At 45.8% G+C, this 18,524-nt stretch overlaps 1 protein-coding gene across 1 annotated transcript in view; it reads left to right on the forward strand.

Annotated features, from left to right (window-relative positions):
* MYO15B (myosin XVB) overlaps positions 1–18,524 on the forward strand; it is a 100,805-nt gene that overhangs the window by 23,416 nt on the left and 58,865 nt on the right. The window contains exon 12 of the mRNA XM_084829783.1: positions 5,170–5,227. Coding sequence (XP_084685909.1) covers positions 5,170–5,227 — 58 coding nt within the window. The remainder of the gene's footprint in view (positions 1–5,169; positions 5,228–18,524) is intronic.

The following is an 18,524-nucleotide window of genomic DNA, read 5'->3' on the forward strand; positions in this document are numbered from 1 at the left end:
CCTGACCCAGCTCTGTCCACCTGGGTACTTGGTGCAGCACCAACATAGGCTGGAGGGCCGGGGGGCGGGGGAGGGGAGTCACCATGGTTTACAGAACTTCCATCTCACTCACCGGGAAATGACTCCACCTTGGAGCAGGTTGAGGGGTTGCAGCTGGTGTTGGGCCATAGAGACAGATTAGGGACTGCTGGTTGAGGGGTTGCTGCTGATGTACCACCCACCGTGCTGCCCAGCATCCTCCCTGAATGAGCTGGCAGAGGTGATCTCAAGTGTGGTGGTGTTGGATGAACCCAGGACAGTGGTTCCGGGTGAAATTAACTTCCATGATGATGCTCTCTCTGGGGCTCTGGATCAGGACTTCATGGCCTCCATGACAACCATGGGACTGTCTCAGTTTGTCATCCGTCCAACACACAAAGCAGGGCATACCCTTGACTTGGTTTTTGCTCCCAACCATGAGATGAGTAATCTGAAAATGGGGGTGGGTGGGTTTCCAAGTAACCCCATTGTCATGATCAGGACATTTCCTGGTGAGGTCTGAACTTATAGCATTAGTTCCCTCCTGAAGGGTTTAGGGGACCCATTCGGATGGTCCGCCCCAGGAGATTGATGGAATCCAATGGATTTCTGAAAGCTCTTGGGGATTTTCCCGCAGAGAAAGCTGGTGATCCAGCCGAGGCCCTAATCTTTCTGTGGAACAGGGAGATACAGAGGGCCATCAACTTGATTGCAACTGAGTGCCCTCTCCAGCACTGCAGAGCCCGCTCTGCCCCCTGGTATACTAGGGAGCTACAGTCAATGAAACAGGCTGGACATCAGCTAGAGCACAAATGGTGCAATACTCAAAGTAAAGATGACCGAGCACGCTCTAGAGCATATAATCATGCCTATTGTGTGATGGTTTGGGCAGCAAAGAAGGCTTACTTTGCTGCCTCCATTGTGTCCTCAAGTAGCCATTCAGCAGAGCTTTTTCAGGTGGTCCAGGGGCTGCTAACACTCTCCCTCAAGGATCTGCTGTGACCTTTTTGCATTGCACTTTGAGGAAAAAATCACTTGTCTCCATAGTGAACTTGATGCTGTTGTTGGCGCAGTTCCAGTTGAGCTGTCTCATGCCACCATCTGCCTGATTTTGTGGGGTCAGTTTCAGTGCTGCGGCCTGATGACGTGGACAAGGTGCTTCCACCAATGCGACCGACTACATGCACTGCTGCCCCTCTCGATCCTTGTCCCTCCTAGCTAATAAAAGCTAGCCGATGGGATGTGAATGGGTGGGTCCAGGGTGTGGTGAATGCTTCTTTATGGAAAGGGGTTGTTCTTGCTGTCCTTAAGGAGGCAGTAGTGCAACTACTTCTGAAGAAGCCCACTCTGGACCAGTGGTTTCAGACAACTACCGCCCAGTTGCGAATACCCCTTTCTTAGGGAAGGTTCTGGAGAGGGTCATGGCAGAGCAACTGCAGGTGCTCTTGGAGGACACCAATTATCTAGACCCATTCCAGTCTGCGTTTCAACCTGGTTACGGCACTGAATCAGCCTTGGTCACCCTGATAGATTACCTTTATTGAGAGAGGGACAGTGGAGTGCACCCCTGCTCATTCTAATCAATCTCTCATCAGCTTTTGATACCATCAACCATGGTATCCTCCTGGATCAACTCTGTGGGATGGGCATTGGAGGCACTGTGTCCAGTCCTACCTGCGGGGTCGATTTCAGAGAGTAACATTGGGTGACCATTCCTCAGCCCTTTAGCAGTTCAGCTATGGGATTCCACAGGGTACCATCCTGCCCCCAATGTTGTTTAACATCTATATGGAGCCACTGGGAGTGGTCATTAGGGGATTTGGATCCAAGTGCCATCAGTATGCTGATGACACACAGTTCGATCTCCCTGTGACATCTGAATCAGGTGAGGCTGAGCAAGTCCTGGATCAGTGCCTAGATGCAGTAATGGGCTAGATGAAGGCCAATAATTTGAACCTGAATCCTGGCAAGATAGAAGCTCTGTGGGTGAGTGGTTCCTGGGTCTGGGAGATAGGCTCATTGCCTGTTCTGGTTGGGGTTGCACTCCCTCTGAAAGATCAAGTCCTTAGTCTGAGGGTACTCCTAGATCCATCACTGTCGCTGGAGGCCCAAGTGGCCATGGCAGCTCGGAGTGCCCTTTACCAGCTTTGGCTGGTTCACCAGCTACAGCGTCTTCTGGAGAGGGATAGGTTAGCCACAGTGGTACAGGCGCTAGTAACCCAAAGACTGGATTACTGCATTGCGCTCTGTGTGGGGCTGCCCTTAAGGCTGCTCCAGAAGCTGGAGTTAGTGCAAAGTGCAGCAGCTCAGCTGTTATCGGAAGCTGCCCCTTTTCAGCATGCAACTCCTTTGGTGAGGGAACTGCACTGGCTGCCTATTCGCTACTGGGCCAGGTTTAAGTACTAGTGTACAAACCCTAAACAACTTGAGACCAGGATACCTGAGAGAGCGCCTTCTCCCTTACCAACCTGCCTGATGACTGAGGTCATCGGAGGGCATGCTCCTCATGGGTCCACATGGACCTATGGCCCGACTGGAGTCCACCCGGAGAAGAGCCCTCGGTGTGGTGCCTCCCTTCCTATGGAACTCCCTGCCTCTGGAGGTCAGGCAGGTGCCAACACTGAGCCGTTTTCAGCACCTCCTGAAAGTTCTTTTTCAGGAAGACTTCCTTGGTTAATCAGCCTCAGTTTTGTTGGCATTCTGTTTTTTAAAGAATAATTTTAATATCATGTTTCATTCTTATTTTTGTCTTTTGTTTATTTTATCTCTTGTTGTTCACCACTCCGGAATCAGTTTAGATGTGGAGCAGTAACAAATGTTGTTAAATAAATAAATATTGAGCGGGGACCTGCCCTGCAGCAAAGTGAAGCAATCTGCTTCAGGTGGACCCAAGGGGGCAGGGGCAGGGGGAAGAATAGATGATGGTAGGAATTGATGTCTGAATAGTGCAGCAAGACCTTTTAAAGTGTCAACCCTAGTAGAGATGGGGCAGTATTTGGGCTCTACTTCAGTCAGTAAAAGGTTTTGAGCTGGTATTGTTGCATGGTTTTCACCCAGGATCTTTCTACACAATGGCCTGGTTTACACATAATGACAACTCAAGAGTATGGGTTGAGTATGGGTTGTCATTGAATTGTGGGTTGTTGTTGAACACCAGATGATGTTCACTCCAACCCCCAGAAGTATGTTCTGTGAAGTGATTTTTACAGGTGTGGAGCACTTGCTTGTGGAGCCCTGCATGGACCAAAGCGCAGCAAAGATGATTCTTTTTAAAAAATCCGGTACTCCTCTATTTGCTTCTCTTTCTGTTGTCGTGGAAACACCCCCCTAGTACTTTGAAGGCTGTGCCTTTCCCCTCTCCAGCACTGGAGTTCACATGGGCCCTGATTTTTACCACCCAAGTGGCAGTGTGCCTATTTCCCTGCAGCAAACCTGCCTCCCTCCTCCATCTGTTTTGTGTGGGCTGGGCATCACATTAATTTCTTTGAATGGGGACATATGGGACTAAAATGCAGTTGAGGCCGTGCCCTTTCTTCTCCTCCAGAGAAGCCCTAAGAATCAAGTGCTTCATACAGCATTCTGCATCAGGCATCAACAAAAGTGCTTCCACTTGCAGGTTTTTGCAGGTCAATTTCTTCTTCCATTTAAGTGTGTTGTGTTGCTGTTGCCATGAGCCAGTCCCAACAGCTGCTACGTTCCACTCCAGGATTTGCCGTGTTGGACTGATGCATTAATTAAGGCATTTTTCTGAGCAATCTTTATGTAGTTACGCCACTAGTATAGCTGCAATGGAAGTATGGAATATGTTTTGCAACTTTATGATACTAACGGTACGCAGTAACACTATAAATAGGCACAGCTCTTTACTGCCTTCTCCTATCAGTCCTTGTACCCTGCTCCAACCTTTGAACAGCTTTCTAAGCCCTTTGGTACTGCAGTTTCTGGAACTGCGAGAGTTACTTCAAGGCAGATCTACCCATTGCAGGAACGGGAGTGTGGGCTAGGGTTGATAGTTGATAGTAAGTGCACATGGAGGAGCAGGTCCAGCACTGCACTCAGTTTAATCGTAATGATCTTTCCCCCCAACATAACACACAGGGGCACAGACAGCCCATATTACCATCCATATTACACAGATTCTGAGAGGATAGTTTGGCTTGAACAGTAGTCTACTTTGTGACTAGATCAGGGCTGGCCCTGACATTGGGCAGAGTGAAGTGGCTGCCGCAGGCGGCAGATGCTAGGGGGCAGGGAACGGCGGCAGGATGTTGGAGGCCATTGTCATGTGTTCCTCATGGCTTGCCCTGTACCCCCTAAGCGAGCTTGCTGCCCCCAGGTACAGTGGAAGATGCTGGCTCATTGCCAATGTCAATGGCAGAGTCAATTGCCAGTCCTGCTGGCTTTTGTACATGGAACGGGAGGCGGCATCATCTTGTCCTTTGCCTCAGGCAGTAAAATGTCTTGGGCCGGCCTTGGGTTAGATTGAAATGCAGGAAGTTATACCTTGTCTGGCAATGGCTCGTTTGTTCTTGGGGAGGCCTGCTCAACAATTAATTAAAACAAGGCGATTAAAATCTCGGTATTACATTGGGAATAAAATGTAGAACTAATTGTCAATGAATTTTGTAACAGCCAGTGGTTTAGCCAGATTTTTACAAAATTAAATTTAATGTGCAGGAAAGGGTATCGGCCACTGGGTATCAGTCAAAGAATGAAGACTTTAGCTCTCCACATCCCCAACCAAAACAAAGCTTATATAACTGTATTTGCTCACATTAATCCCTTTTCATCTTTGCCTCTTCTTTTCCTCCATACTTTATGTTGCCCCCACGTTCTGTTATGTCTTCCTTACTGTTGTAAGCCCCTCTGGACAGGTGCCAGGTTTTTCTCTTTTTTCTTACGCTGTTGTGTAAAATTCTGTGTGCATTGACAGCACTATAGAAATAAATTATTACGATTACTATCATGTCACCTAGTTTATGGAGCTGTCTATATTTATGTGTATTATGAAAGTGATGGATTGTTCTAATATCATATGAATTAAAAAAATCAAACTAATGTTACTTTTTTCTTTCATTTTTTAAGAAAGAGATTAAATAAATAAATGACCCCTGGCTTTTTACCTGATTGGTGCTTTTTTTTTCTCTGTAGGATGTTCGACAGCTGGAAATCCCTGCTGAGCTTGCAGCCCTCCTCCACGTGGCTGAAGGTGAGCCTTGGACTTAAGCCCACGTTTTGCTTATGCCCATATCCTTGAACCGTGTGAGCTGTTACGTTCAGCCTGAAATGAATTTGTTTTGTGTGTGTGTGTGGGGGGGGAATCACCTCAAAATTCTCCTCTTTTATATCATTACATTATTGTCCTGTCATTGTCTCTGATTGCTTGAACATTCTCTAAATATTTGACATCCAGTAATATTTTATGTCAATATTTTATAGCCGACAGTTTTGTGGTTAAAACGTTAAATTCAAAACACAGATTTAAATTTTGAATTCCAAATTTTTCATTCAAAATCTATGTAGCAAATGTGAAAAATTCACCTAATTCTGAAGATTTGCAAATATTAATTTCTTTTCCATGTACTCATGTGATTGTTTGTTGGTTCTTTATAGTTGGTTTTGTTGTTCCTTAAATGTATGAGCCAATTGTACTTACGCATGACCTTCATTTCACCTCTAAAGGCTATAGCAATCTGGTCTAGACTCTAGGCCCCAGAGTTTAGTGGATTGGTCATCAGTTGGATAACTGAAAGCTTGGGCTGTGACTTCCCAAGAGCCCTTGAGTGTGTTACTTAATCCTTTTTGTTTCCACTTCCACATCCTTCATTTTACCAGTTTAGGGGTGTTTTGTACAAATTGGAATGCATCTATGTGCTCTTTGGCTTAAGCACTTAATCCTCATTCCCATCTGTAACCAAGTTTTAAGAATGTGTAACTGCATTTGCCATGCCGCATTCATCCCTTGCTACCTTCATCTCTCCATCTGCTGTTTTTCTTATTGTCTATTTTACATTTTAAGCTCCATGGGAGGTGGGTACCTGCCTGTTGTTTGCCTGAGAAATTCTGTAAAGCACCATGAACACTTTTGTGATTGTTGGGCAATAAGTAGGCACGAGCTCTTGCCCGTTCTAAGGATTTGTAGAGAAGCAACCAGGGCCGCATCTATATGGCACCGCTTTGACCCCCCCCACATATGCCATCACAACGGCGCAGCAATGCGGCTTCAAGTCAGCACGCCGTGCAATACCCTCGTAATGCACTGTGTACTTCCCTACAGACTCGTCGTGCCCTCTTTTTTTTGCCATTTTACTTAAATACGCAGCTGTCCAGTCCCGTGAGTGTGGGGGTGTGACACTTTAGTGGCTGTTCTGTATTTGAGGGGTTCTGCTGTGTCTTTCCGTCCCCTTTTAGGTAAAAAGTGAATGTTTTGTGCTCCTTATTTCTGCACCATCAGTTTGTCAGTTCCCCAGCCCGAGAGTCTCACGATGGTTTGCACTCACAAGTGTGAGCACTACGTGCCTAGCCATCACTCCAAAATGGTGGCCAGAATGATGATGTTCCTTCCCCAAGACCCCTCCCACCCTTACTGAGTCCACAACCATTGCAAAGATACGAAGCTGCAAAACTGTGAAAGTGTGAAATAGATGAAAACGCCCCTCTGTGCCTCTGTAACTACACAGCTGTGAAGGGATGGGGGGAGTAAAGGGGAGTCACAGAGTGACGCAGGCACTACACACGCCTACAGCACGCCCACTGTAAGATGCGAAGCCGGTTCAGGGAAAGAACAGACGGCCCACAACCACTGGGGAACCTGCACCAAACCCAACAAATCGCAGTAAAATGACTCCTTGGAACTCCACATGAGGTGGGTTAATCATGGCATTCACCACTTTGAGCATCTCTACACCAGCCTAAAACCCTGCATTTAAGACGGGGCTTTCTGCTTCTGTTTTAAATGTGGGATCACGACGGACTTCTTTTGCACATGCTTCCTTCCCCATTCCTTTTCCTCCTTATCTGAATCTTCCATGTGTTTCATTCGTCTAGCTCCTCTTATTGCAGGTTTCCCTCTTTTCACGAGGGAACTCAGGCAAAACTCAAGCACAGTAATTTGATAGCTCATGTTCTCTGATCTTTTAAAAAATGGAATGAAGGTCATTTAGTGCAGGAGACGCCCCAGAGGTTAATGATGTGAGGAGCCAGTCTCAGTAGCAGGATAAAAGCTCTTTGTGAAGAAGCCCTTTCTTTTCTTTCCAATCCATGTTCTGTGGAAAGAGGAAATCAGATTATGTATTCACAACAAATGTACCACACTGTACATTTCCATCTAACTCTTTGAATTGCATAATGTTGTGAGATTCCCACATTTGGGTTTTGGCAGAACTTGACTGGCCTGGCAGAAGGAAAAGAAGAAGCGGGATGTGTAGGGGCAAAGACACAGGGCTTGGACATAACAGGTTGCAAAAAAGAGATAAATAAGACATAGTTAGAGAAACCCCATCCCTTGGCCACTTGAAGCCCTCCTCAAGGGAGTAATTAGTTCCTAGTCTTTTAACAGATGCTGGCCCAGGTTGCATGTAACAAGAAGACACCTTGGGTGAATTTCTTGTTGCAGCGATGGCCACCATTTTGAATATTTGGGGCTCAGCAGGGGCATGCTATAGTTTCTCGTGTGAACCTTGCAAGGGTGGGTTGTTGGGGTGGTTGACAAGCCACCCGCACCCTAAAACATCCATAGGTTCTGGGTGGCATGTCACAACCCACTGTGGCTAATAAGCCATGGTAGATTGCGGTGATCGTGCAAACCAGGCCGCTGTGTATTTATCTTCAATTGTTTCTCTGCAATCATGAGGATTAGAAACATTTTCTTTCTTTAAAAAAAAGGAAGAGAGGGAGAGAGAGAGAAGATGTCTAATCCTCAAGTGGGATGAAGTACTGGAGTAGTACTTCATCCCCATTCGTTGTTGTTGTTCAGTTGTTAAGTTGTGTCCAACTCTTCGTGACCCCATGGACCATTGCACGCCAGGCCTTCCTGTCCTCTGCTCTCTCCCGGAGCGTGCTGAAGTTCATATTCATTGCATCGGTGATGCTATCCAGCCATCTCATCCTCTGCTGTCCCCTTCTCCTTTTGCCTTCAATCTTTCCCAGCATCAGGGGCTTTTCCAGTGAGTTTTCTCTTTGCATTAGGTGGCCAAAATATTTGCGCTTCAGCTTCAGTATCTGTCCTTCCAATGAGCACTCAGGGTTGATTTTCTTTAGGACTGACTGATTTGACCTCCTTGCAGCCCAGGGGACTCGTAAGAGTCTTCTCCAGCACCACAGTTCGAAAGTATCGATTCTTTGGTGCTCAGCCTTCCTTATAGTCCAGCTCTCACAGCCATACATTGCTACTGGGAAAACCATAGCTTTGATTATGCGAACCTTTGTCGGCAAGGTGATGTCTCTGCTTCTTACTATGCTGTCTAGGTGTGCCATAGCTTTCCTCCCAAGGAGCAAGCGTCTTTTAATTTCATGGCTACAGTCACCATCTGCGGTGATCTTGGAGCCCAAGAAAATAACAGCTGTCACTGCTTCCATTTCTTCCCCTTTTATATGCCAGGAAGTGATGAGGCCAGATGCCATGATCTTAGTTTTTTTAATGTTGAGTTTCAAACCAGCTTTTGCACTCTCCACTTTCACCCTCAACAAGAGGCTCTTTAGATCCTCTTTGCTTTCTGCCATTAGGGTGGTATCGTCTGCGTATCTGAGGTTGTTGATAATTCTCCCGGCAATCTTAATCCCGACCTGTGATTCATCCAACCCGGCATTTCTCATGATGTACTCTGCATATAAATTAAATAAGCAGAGCGACAATATACAGCCTTGTTGTATTCCTTTCCCAATTTTGAACCAATCGGTTGTTCCATGTCCGGTTCTTACTGTTGCTTCTTGACCCTCGTACAGGTTTCTCAGGAGACAATAAGGTGGTCTGGTACTCCCATCTCTTTAAGAATTTGCCAGAGTTTGTTGTTATCCACACAATCAAAGGCTTTAGTGTAGTCAATGAAGCAGAAATAGATGTTTTTCTGGAATTCTCTTGCTTTCTCCATGATCCAGCAAAAGTTGGCGATTTGATCTCTAGTTCCTCTGCCTCTTGGAAACCCAGCTTGTACTTCCGGTAGTTCTCGGTTCACATACTGCTGAAGCCTAGCTTGTAGGATTTTGAGCATCACCTTGCTGGCATGTGAAATGAGTGCAATTGTACAGTAGTTTGAACACTCTTTGGCATTGCCCTTCTTTGGAATTGGAATGTAAACTGACCTTTTCCAGTCTTGTGGCCACTGCTGTGTGTTCCAAATTTGTTGGCATATTGAGTGCAGCACTTTAACAGCATCATCTTTTAGGATTTTAAATAGCTCAGCTGGGATACTGTCATCTCTGCTAGCTTTGTTGTTAGTAATGCTTCCTAAGGCCCACTTGACTTCACTCTCGAGGATGTCCGGCTCAAGTTCAGTGACTGCACTATCATGGCTATCAGGGACATTCAGATCTTTCCTGTAGAGTTCTTCTGTGTATTCTTTCCACCTCTTCTTAATCTCATCTGCTTCTGTTAGTTCCCTGCCTTCTTTGTCCTTTATCATGCCCGTCTTTGCACAAAACGTTCCCTTGAGATCTCCGATCTTTCCCATTCTGTTGTTTTCCTTGATTTCTTTGCATTGTTCATTTAAGAAGGCCTTCTTGTCTCTCCTTGCTATTCTCTGGAACTCTGCATTCAGTTGGATATATCTTCCCCTTTCTCCTTTGCTTTTCACTTCCCTGCTTTCCTCAGCTACTTGTAAAGCCTCATCAGACAGCCACTTTGCTTTCTTGCATTTCTTTTTCTTTGGGATGGATTTAGTTGCTGCCTCCTGAACAATGTTACAGACCTCCGTCCATAGTTCCTCAGGCACTCTGTCTATCAGGTCTTATCCATTAAATCTATTCCTCACCTCCACTGTATATTCATAAGGGATATGATTTAGGTCATACCTGAATGGTTTAGTGGTTTTCCCTACGTTCTTCAATTTAAGTCAAAATTTTGCAAGAAGCAGCTCGTGATCTGAGCCACAGTCAGCTCCAGATCTTGTTTTTACTGACTGTATAGAGCTTCTCCATCTTTGGCTGCAAAGGACATAATCAAGCTGATTTCGATATTGACCATCTGGTGATGTCCATGTGTAGAGTTGCCTCTTGTGCTGTTGGAAAAGAGTGTTTGCTATGATCAGCGTGTTCTCTTGGCAAAACTCTCTTAGCCTTTGTCCTGCTTCATTTTGTACACCAAGGCCATGCTTGCCTGTTATCCTGGTGATTTCTTGACTTCCTACTTTAGCATTCCAATCCCCTATGATGAAGAGGACATCTTTTTTTGGTGTTAGTTCTAGAAGGTGTTGTAGGTCTTCATAGAACCGATCAACCTCAGCTTCTTTGGCATCAGTGGTTGGGGCATAGACTTGAATTACTATGATGTTGAATAGTTTGCCTTGCATTCATACTGAGATCATTCTATCGTTTTTGAGATTGTACCCCACTACTGCTTTTCCCACACTTTTGTTGACTATGAGTGCTACTCCATTTCTTCTAAGGGATTCTTGCCCACAGTAGTAGATATAATGGTCACCTGAATTAAATTCGCCCATGCTTGTCCATTGTAGTTTGCTGATTACCAAGGTGTCAATGTTCAATCTTGCCATCTCATGTTTGACCACCTCTAGCTTACCTTGATTCATTGATCTGACATTCCAGGTTCCTAAACAATATTGTTCTTTACAACATCGGACTTCCTTTTCACCACCAGACACATCCACAGCTGAGTGTCCTTTCGGCTTTGGCCCAGCCGCTTCACTCTTTCTGGTGCTACTTGGAAATTCCCTCTGCTCTTCCCCAGTATTTGTTGTTGTTTATTCGCTCAGTCACTTCCGACTCTTCATGACTTCATGGACCAGCCCACGCCAGAGCTTCCTGTCGGCCGTAGCTCCCCCCAGCTCCCCCAAGGTCGAGTCCGTCACCTTCAGAATATCATCCATCCATCTTGCCCTTGGTTGGCCCCTCTTCCTTTTGCCTTCCACTTTCCCTAGCATCAGCATCTTCTCCAGGGTATCCTGTCTTCTCATGATGTGGCCAAAGTACTTCAGTTTTGCCTTTAATATCATTCCTTCAAGTGAGCAGTCTGGCTTTATTTCCTGGAATATGGACTGGTTTGATCTTCTTGCAGTCCAAGGCACTCTCAGAATTTTCCTCCAGCACCACAGTTCACTTCCCCAGTATATTGGACACCTTTCGACCTGAGGGGCTCATCTTCCGGCTTCTTTTAGCCTTGTGATACGTTCCATGGGGTTTTCTTGGCAAGAATACTGGAGTGGGTTGCCATTTCCTTCACCAGTGGACCACATTTTGTCACAACTCTCCACCATGACCTGTCCGTCTTGGGTGGCCCTGCACGTCATAGCTTATGGCTTCACTGAGTTACGCAAGCCCCTTCGCCATTACCCACAATTAAATGATGTCAGAAATAATAACAATTTATAAGATGTGTAAGGGCTTTGAGGAGGGTGAGAGAAACCAAAGTTCAGACAAAGGAGGGAAGTTAGAGGGGTGCAGGAGAGGGAAGGGGATTGAGTCCATAAAGGGGGGAAATTGTTCCTGCATAGGGCTTAGAAACTGCCCCGCCCTGTAAAATCCTTTCTATCCACAATGTGTTTGCTCATCTCTTGCTCCTAATAAGTCCTTCATTCTACAGCTGACATCTTATGACTTTTGCTTGAGAACTTGCCAGCTACACACTCATGTGAGATAACCACCAACTTCAACACTTTTAAATGGGGGTGACAAATTTATGGAGGATAGCCTCACAATGGCTACTAATCATGATGGCTACTAATCACCTCGAATATCAGACATAGTATGCCTCTGAGCGCCATTTGCTGAGGAACATGAGTGGCAAAATGTTGTTGCATTCATGTCCTGCTTATTATTTTATGGCAAGCCTCCATCCAGTGCCAGTACCATATGTTTTGCCACTTGAAAGGGGGCCCAAATGCTCCCATGGTAAGGCCAGTACATGAATTCCTGCCTTCATTAATTCTCTCTCTCTCTCTCTCTCTCACTTGCACGCGGACGCGCACACACATGCACACACACACACACACACACACACTGCTAACTGAAGCAGGTCACTTCCGCCTGCCGAATGGCTGGGTTGGCTCTGTGTCTGTCAAGCGGAGATTCCACAGATAGGAGATACCACAACAGAAAAATTCCTGCTCCACTCAGCCACCTGCCCAACTTGGGATGACGGGGCATCATAATATGCCCAGTCACTATATGACTCATGCTGGAGAGCACGCAAATGCCTGGTTTGACAAGAAGGATAGCTGTGAGTAGGATTATCTCCTCCTAAAGAGCAAAGATAATGAGAAGTGGGATATTGAGGCCTTATTGGCTAGGTACTTTTCAGTATTAGATTTTAGCCATAGGTAACAGTAAGGAGACAGAAAGGTAGGTGACTGCTGCATTATGTTCTATGAGGAGTTACCCTTGAAGAAGGACGCTTCAGTTGGTGCAAAGTCTGGCAGCTAGGCTGCTAACCAGTGCATAGGATTAGGATCATATTACTGCAATGTTGAAAGATCTGCACTGGTAGCCAATTGCTTTCCAGGGTCAATTCAGGGTGTTGGTTTTAACTTTTAAACTTCTCAACAGCTTTGGGCCGGGGTATTTAAGGCCCCATCTATCTCATTCTGAACCTGTCCAGTTATTAAGATCTGCAGGAGAGGCCCTTCTGAGGACATGTCTCTTACAGAGGCTTGCTTACTGGGCATAGAGGAGAGGGCTTCTTTCTCCTGTGTCCCTCCCGAATTGTGGACTGTGCTTCACTTTGAGCTACAATCAGTCTCCACCCACTCTGCTTGTAGAAAAGGTGTTAAGATCATCTTTACAATGTGGTCTTTTACATAGTTTTTAGTAGTATTGCTGTTTTTAATTATGTTTCATTGTTGGCTTTAATGCTTTATGAAGGTGGTTTTTATTGTTTTTTATTTGTTGTACACCACTGTGGTGGTTTTTATGGAAAGTAGTATAAATACCATAAATAAATAAATTAGAATAAATAATAAATAAACAGAAGATACCACACAGACTTGCTTCCACCTAATGGGGACACAGCAGGGTTACTCTTTATGTGGACATTCTGCTTGGAGACCCAACTACTTATGTTTAATGTTTGATCTCCTCGGAGAAGGCACCTCTTGAAACAGATGGGCAAATCAGGCCCTTGTTACAGCTAAGACAGATAATGTGAGGTTATGGCAGGTGCCTTGTGAGAGATTTGAGACTTTATTTTAATAACAGACATCTGGTCTTGGGCAGGAGCCATATCTTATGGTTGGGGGGAGGGGAACTAGATTGTTTTCAAGTTCTAAACTGTTTAATCTGTATACTGCCTTGGGAAAATCATTTAATAGAATCATAGAATAGTAGGGTTGGAAGGGGCCTACAAGGCCATCGAGTCCAACCCCCTGCTCAATGCAGGAATCCAAGTAAGAGCATCCCTGACAAATGGCTGTCCAGCCTCGTCTTGAAGGCCTCCAGTGTGGGAGAGCCCACCACCTCCCCAGGTAATTGGTTCCATTGCCGTATTGCTCTGACACTCAGGAAGTTTTTCCTGATGTTCAGTCGGAATCTGGCTTCCTGTAACTTGAGCCCATTATTCCGTGTCCTGCACTCTGGGATGATGGGGAAGAGATCCTGGCCTTCTTCTCTGTGACAACCTTTCAAGTACTTGAAGAGTGCTATCATATCTCCCCTCAGTCTTCTCTTCTCAAGGCTAAACATGCCCAGTTCTTTCAGTCTCTCTTCATAGGGCTTTGTTTCCATTCCCCTGATCATCTTTGTTGCCCTCCTTTGAACCCTCTCCAGCTTGTCTGCATCCTTCTTAAAGTGTGGTGCCCAGAACTGGACACAGTACTCCAGATGAGGCCTAACCAGTGCTGAGTAGAGGGGAACTAGTACTTCCCGGGATTTGGAAGCGATGCTTCTATGAATGCAGCCCAAAATAGCATTTGCCTTTTTTGCAGCCACATCACATTGTTGGCTCATATTCAGCTTGTGATCGACGACAATTCCAAGATCCTTCTCGCTCGTAGTGTGGTTGAGCCACGTATCCCCCATCTTGTAACTGTGCATTTGGTTTCTTTTTCCTAGGTGCAGAACTTGGCATTTGTCCCTATTAAATGCCATTCTGTTGTTTTCTGCCCAGCACTCCAGTCTATCCAGATCACTTTGAATTTTGTTTCTGTCTTCCAAAGTATTAGCTATCCCTCCCAATTTTGTGTCATCTGCAAATTTGATCAGCATTCCCTGCACCTCCTCCTCCAAGTCATTAATAAAAATATTGAAGAGCACTGGGCCCAGGACTGAGCCCTGCGGTACCCCACTCGTTACCTCTCCCCAGCTTGAGAAGGTCCCATTGATAAGCACTCTTTGAGTCCGATTCTGTAGCCAACTGTGGATCCACATGATCGTTGTTTCATCTAGCCCACTTCGAGCTAGTTTGCTCATCAGGATATCATGGGGCACTTTGTCGAAAGCTTTGCTGAAGTCGAGGTATATGATGTCTACAGCATTCCCACGGTCTACAAGGGAGGTGACTTGATCAAAAAATGAGATCAGATTTGTCTGGCAGGACTTGTTTTTGACAAATCCATGTTGGCTTCGAGTAATCACGGCATAGTTGTCAAGGTGCTTCCAGATGGATTGCTTTATGATCTGCTCCAGAATTTTCCCAGGGATTGATGTCAGACTGACTGGTCTGTAGTTCCCAGGTTCCTCCTTTTTACCCTTTTTGAAGATAGGGACAACGTTAGCCCTCCTCCAGTCATCTGGCACTTCCCCGGTCCTCCATGATTTCTCAAAGAGAATAGACAGCGGTTCTGAGAGTTCTTCTGCCAGTTCCTTTATGACTCTAGGATGCAGTTCATCTGGCCCTGGAGATTTGAACTCATTCAAAGTAATGAGGTGTTCCTTGACCATATGCCTGTCGATCTCAAGCTGCAATCCTGCCCCTTCAGCCTGTACTTCGCCTTTGCCAGGGGGGTCATAGACCCTCTTTTGGGAGAAGACTGAGCCAAAGTAGGAATTGAGCACCTCTGCCTTTTCTTTGTCCTCTGTTATCATTTTGCCATCCTTATTTAATAGCTGAACAACCATTTCTTTCCTCTGCCTTTTACTATGCACGTAGCTGAAGAAAGCCTTTTTGTTGTTTTTAGCATCCCTCGCTAACCTCACCTCGTTCTCCGCTTTAGCCTTCCTGACGCCATCCCTGCAATTCTGTGCTACCTGCCTGTACTCTTCCTTTGTTACTTGGCCTTCTTTCCACTTCCTATATGTGTCCTTTTTTGTTTTCAGGTCATCCCTAAGCTTTTTGTGAAGCCACATTGGCTTCTTCTGTTGTCTTCCACCTTTTCTTCTTGTTGGAATTGTTTGTGATTGTGCCTTGAGAATTTCCTTTTTTAAAAGTTCCCACCCATCTTGGACTCCTTTTCTCGCTAGCATCGCTTGCCATGGGACCTTACTGATCATTGTTCTGAGTTTATTAAAATCAGCTTTCCTAAAATCCAGGGTACGCGTTTGAGTACACTCGGCTTTTGCTTCTTGCTTAGAACCAAGAACTCAAGTACAACATGGTCGCTTTCCCCCAGAGTTCCTGTAACTGCTACTTTATCCACTAAGTCATCTCTGTTGGTTAGGATCAAGTCAAGGATAGCCGATCCTCTAGTTCCTTCCTCTACTTTCTGTAGGAGGAAGTTATCCGCCACACAAGTCAGGAATTTCCTGGAGGGGCCATGTTTTGCAGAATTTGTCTCCCAACAAATATCGGGGAAATTGAAGTCCCCCATTACTACTACATCATGCTTCCTTAAAACATTGGCTATTTGCTTTTCAAAAGTTTCATCCTTGGCTTCTCCTTGATTGGGTGGCCGGTAGTAGACTCCGACCACCAGGTTCCTTTTATTCTTTGCTCCATTTATTTCAACCCAGATGCTCTCGATGGGGCTACCAAGCTCCTCCTCCTGTATTTCTGTGCAGAGATATGTATTTTTCACATACAGTGCAACCCCGCCTCCCTTTCTGTTCCTCCTGTTCTTTTTGAACAAGTTATATCCTTCAACTGCTGTATTCCAGTCATGAGAGTCATCCCACCAAGTCTCAGTTATACCTATCAAGTCATAATTTCCCTCCTGTATTAAGAGTTCAAGTTCGTTCTGTTTGTTTCCCATACTCTGGGCATTAGTATATAGACATCGAAGACCATGTGCTTCATAGTCTGGCTTTCTTCCTACATGTGTCTGAAGACTATTATTGGGCGCTATCAGCGCTGTTCTCTCCATTGCAGTGCATGCGCCTACGTCCATTGTTACCCCCAACATTACATCTCCCTTCCCCGTAGGATTCAGTTTAAAGCCCTCCTGATGAAGTTCTTCATGCTGTGGCCAAACACATTCTTCCCAGCCTTTGTGAGGTGCAACCCATCCCTAGCCAACAGCCCATCTTCCAGGAAGTATAGCCCGTGGTCCCAGAATCCAAATCTCTCTCGTCGGCACCACCTTCGTAGCCAGTCATTCACCCGGAGTATTTTTCGTTCCCTTTCTATCCCTCTTCTAACTACTGGAAGGATGGATGAGAAAACTATCTGGGCCCCAAAGTTCTTGAGTTTCCTTCCCAAAGCTTCAAAGTCTGACGTGATCTCTTCGTAGCTCCGCTTGGCGGTATCATTTGTTCCCACATGGATGAGAAGAAAGGGATACCTGTCAGTGGGCTGTCAGTGCAGGCAACCTTTCAGTCACGTCTCTAATCTGTCCTCCCGGGAGACAACATACCTGGCGAGTCCACGGGTCTTCGCGACATACTTGGGTCTCGATCCCACGCAGCAAGGAGTCTCCCACTACTACCACTCTTCTCTTCTTCTTCTTGTAGGCCTGGGTTTCATCGCCTCTGTTTGACTGACCTTTAGCCTCTTGCTCCCTCTCATGCAGGTTCCCCTGTGATTCTTCCTCTGCAGGCTGTCCTCCAGTCTCATCTGCAAGTACCTGGAATCGGTTCCACAGCTCCACCGCTTCCACTGGTGCAGAGTGGCGTCTAGTTCTTCTTCTCCTAACTGTCACCGTTTTCCAAGGAGTATCCTCTACTCCATTTTTCTTCTCCTCAGCATTTCCCACTTCTGCTTCATCTTGCTGTTGCTCTTCAAGCTTCTGGTCTGCCCTTTGCTGCTGTAGTTCCCCCATTCTGTCCAAGAACTCTTCGTGTTCTCTTATTCCCCGGAGGGTTGACAGTCGCCGCTCCAGTCCACTTACTTTTTCCTCCAGCAGCGTGATCAACTTGCACTTGTTGCAGGTGTAGGCCATGTTGTTCTCAGGCAAGAAAACAAACATTGCACACACCTTGCAGGTCACCACCACTGGAGAGTCTTGTCCTTCCATAGCCCCTTTTCCCTTTTTGTGTCTAGCTTTGTGATTGTTCTAGACTAGCCTGTGCCTGCTCCTCTACTCAGTAGAGGTTAAAAGCAGAGTCCCACTGGTGTGGAAGTGTGTGTTACAAGACAAATAAATGGGAAAAAGTTAGTTAAAAAAAAAAATGTTAGGGGCCTCCCCCTTGACCTCCCCTGCCGAACTCCCCTGGCCAACTCCTGTTTGCTCCCCCTGTCCGCTCGCTCCGGTCGCTCGCTCTCTGGGAGCTTGCCTGCTTCTGTAGTCCCTGGACCAGCTGGAGCAGCTTGCTCTGCTCTGCTCTGCTCAGCTGGGAGGCGGGAAACAGACTCAGATTTGTCAGGTTAAATAGTGATATATCAACTGAATATATATAGAGAATAAATACATATTGCAGTCCTGCAATACTGTGAATTTTGGAGTTATAAACTCTATTAAATATGTAAACATTTGACTGTATAATATATTAAGTTAATGTTTTGTATGAGTCTCTTTTTAAATTGCAACTGCAGTTGTGGGTGTAACTTTTGTTTAGTATTGTTTTGCCATCCAACAATCCATATTGACGTCAGTCACCACATAAAAGAGTGCATCATACTCAGCCTTGAGACCTTTACCAGAGTGTGGGAGGAAATGCCTGGTAAGGCAGAATTATGGGCAAAATTATTTTTCTGTTAACCTCTAACTCTCTAAGAGCTAATATATGCCAACATTGTGTGGGTAGCTGCTTGAAATGTAACTGCATGGAGGCCGCTCCAGGTGCTAACAAGCTGTTTTCGTGAAGCATCTCTCCATGGGGTTGCAGCAATAGGAACATAAGAACTTTGCTGAAGGGTCCATCTAGTCCAGCATTCAGTTCACACAATGGACAGTCAGCTGCCTGTGGGAAGCCCACAAGTAGGACATGAGTGCAACAGCACCCTCCCGCCCAAGGTCTCCAGCAACTGGTGCACATAGGCATTCCACCTCTGATACTGGAGGTAGCATACAGCCATTACGACTAGTAGC

Source organism: Heloderma suspectum, chromosome 2 (genome assembly GCF_057233095.1).
Source record: "Heloderma suspectum isolate Gila_16-S chromosome 2, 16-S_ref, whole genome shotgun sequence".
Taxonomy (NCBI): domain Eukaryota; kingdom Metazoa; phylum Chordata; class Lepidosauria; order Squamata; family Helodermatidae; genus Heloderma; species Heloderma suspectum.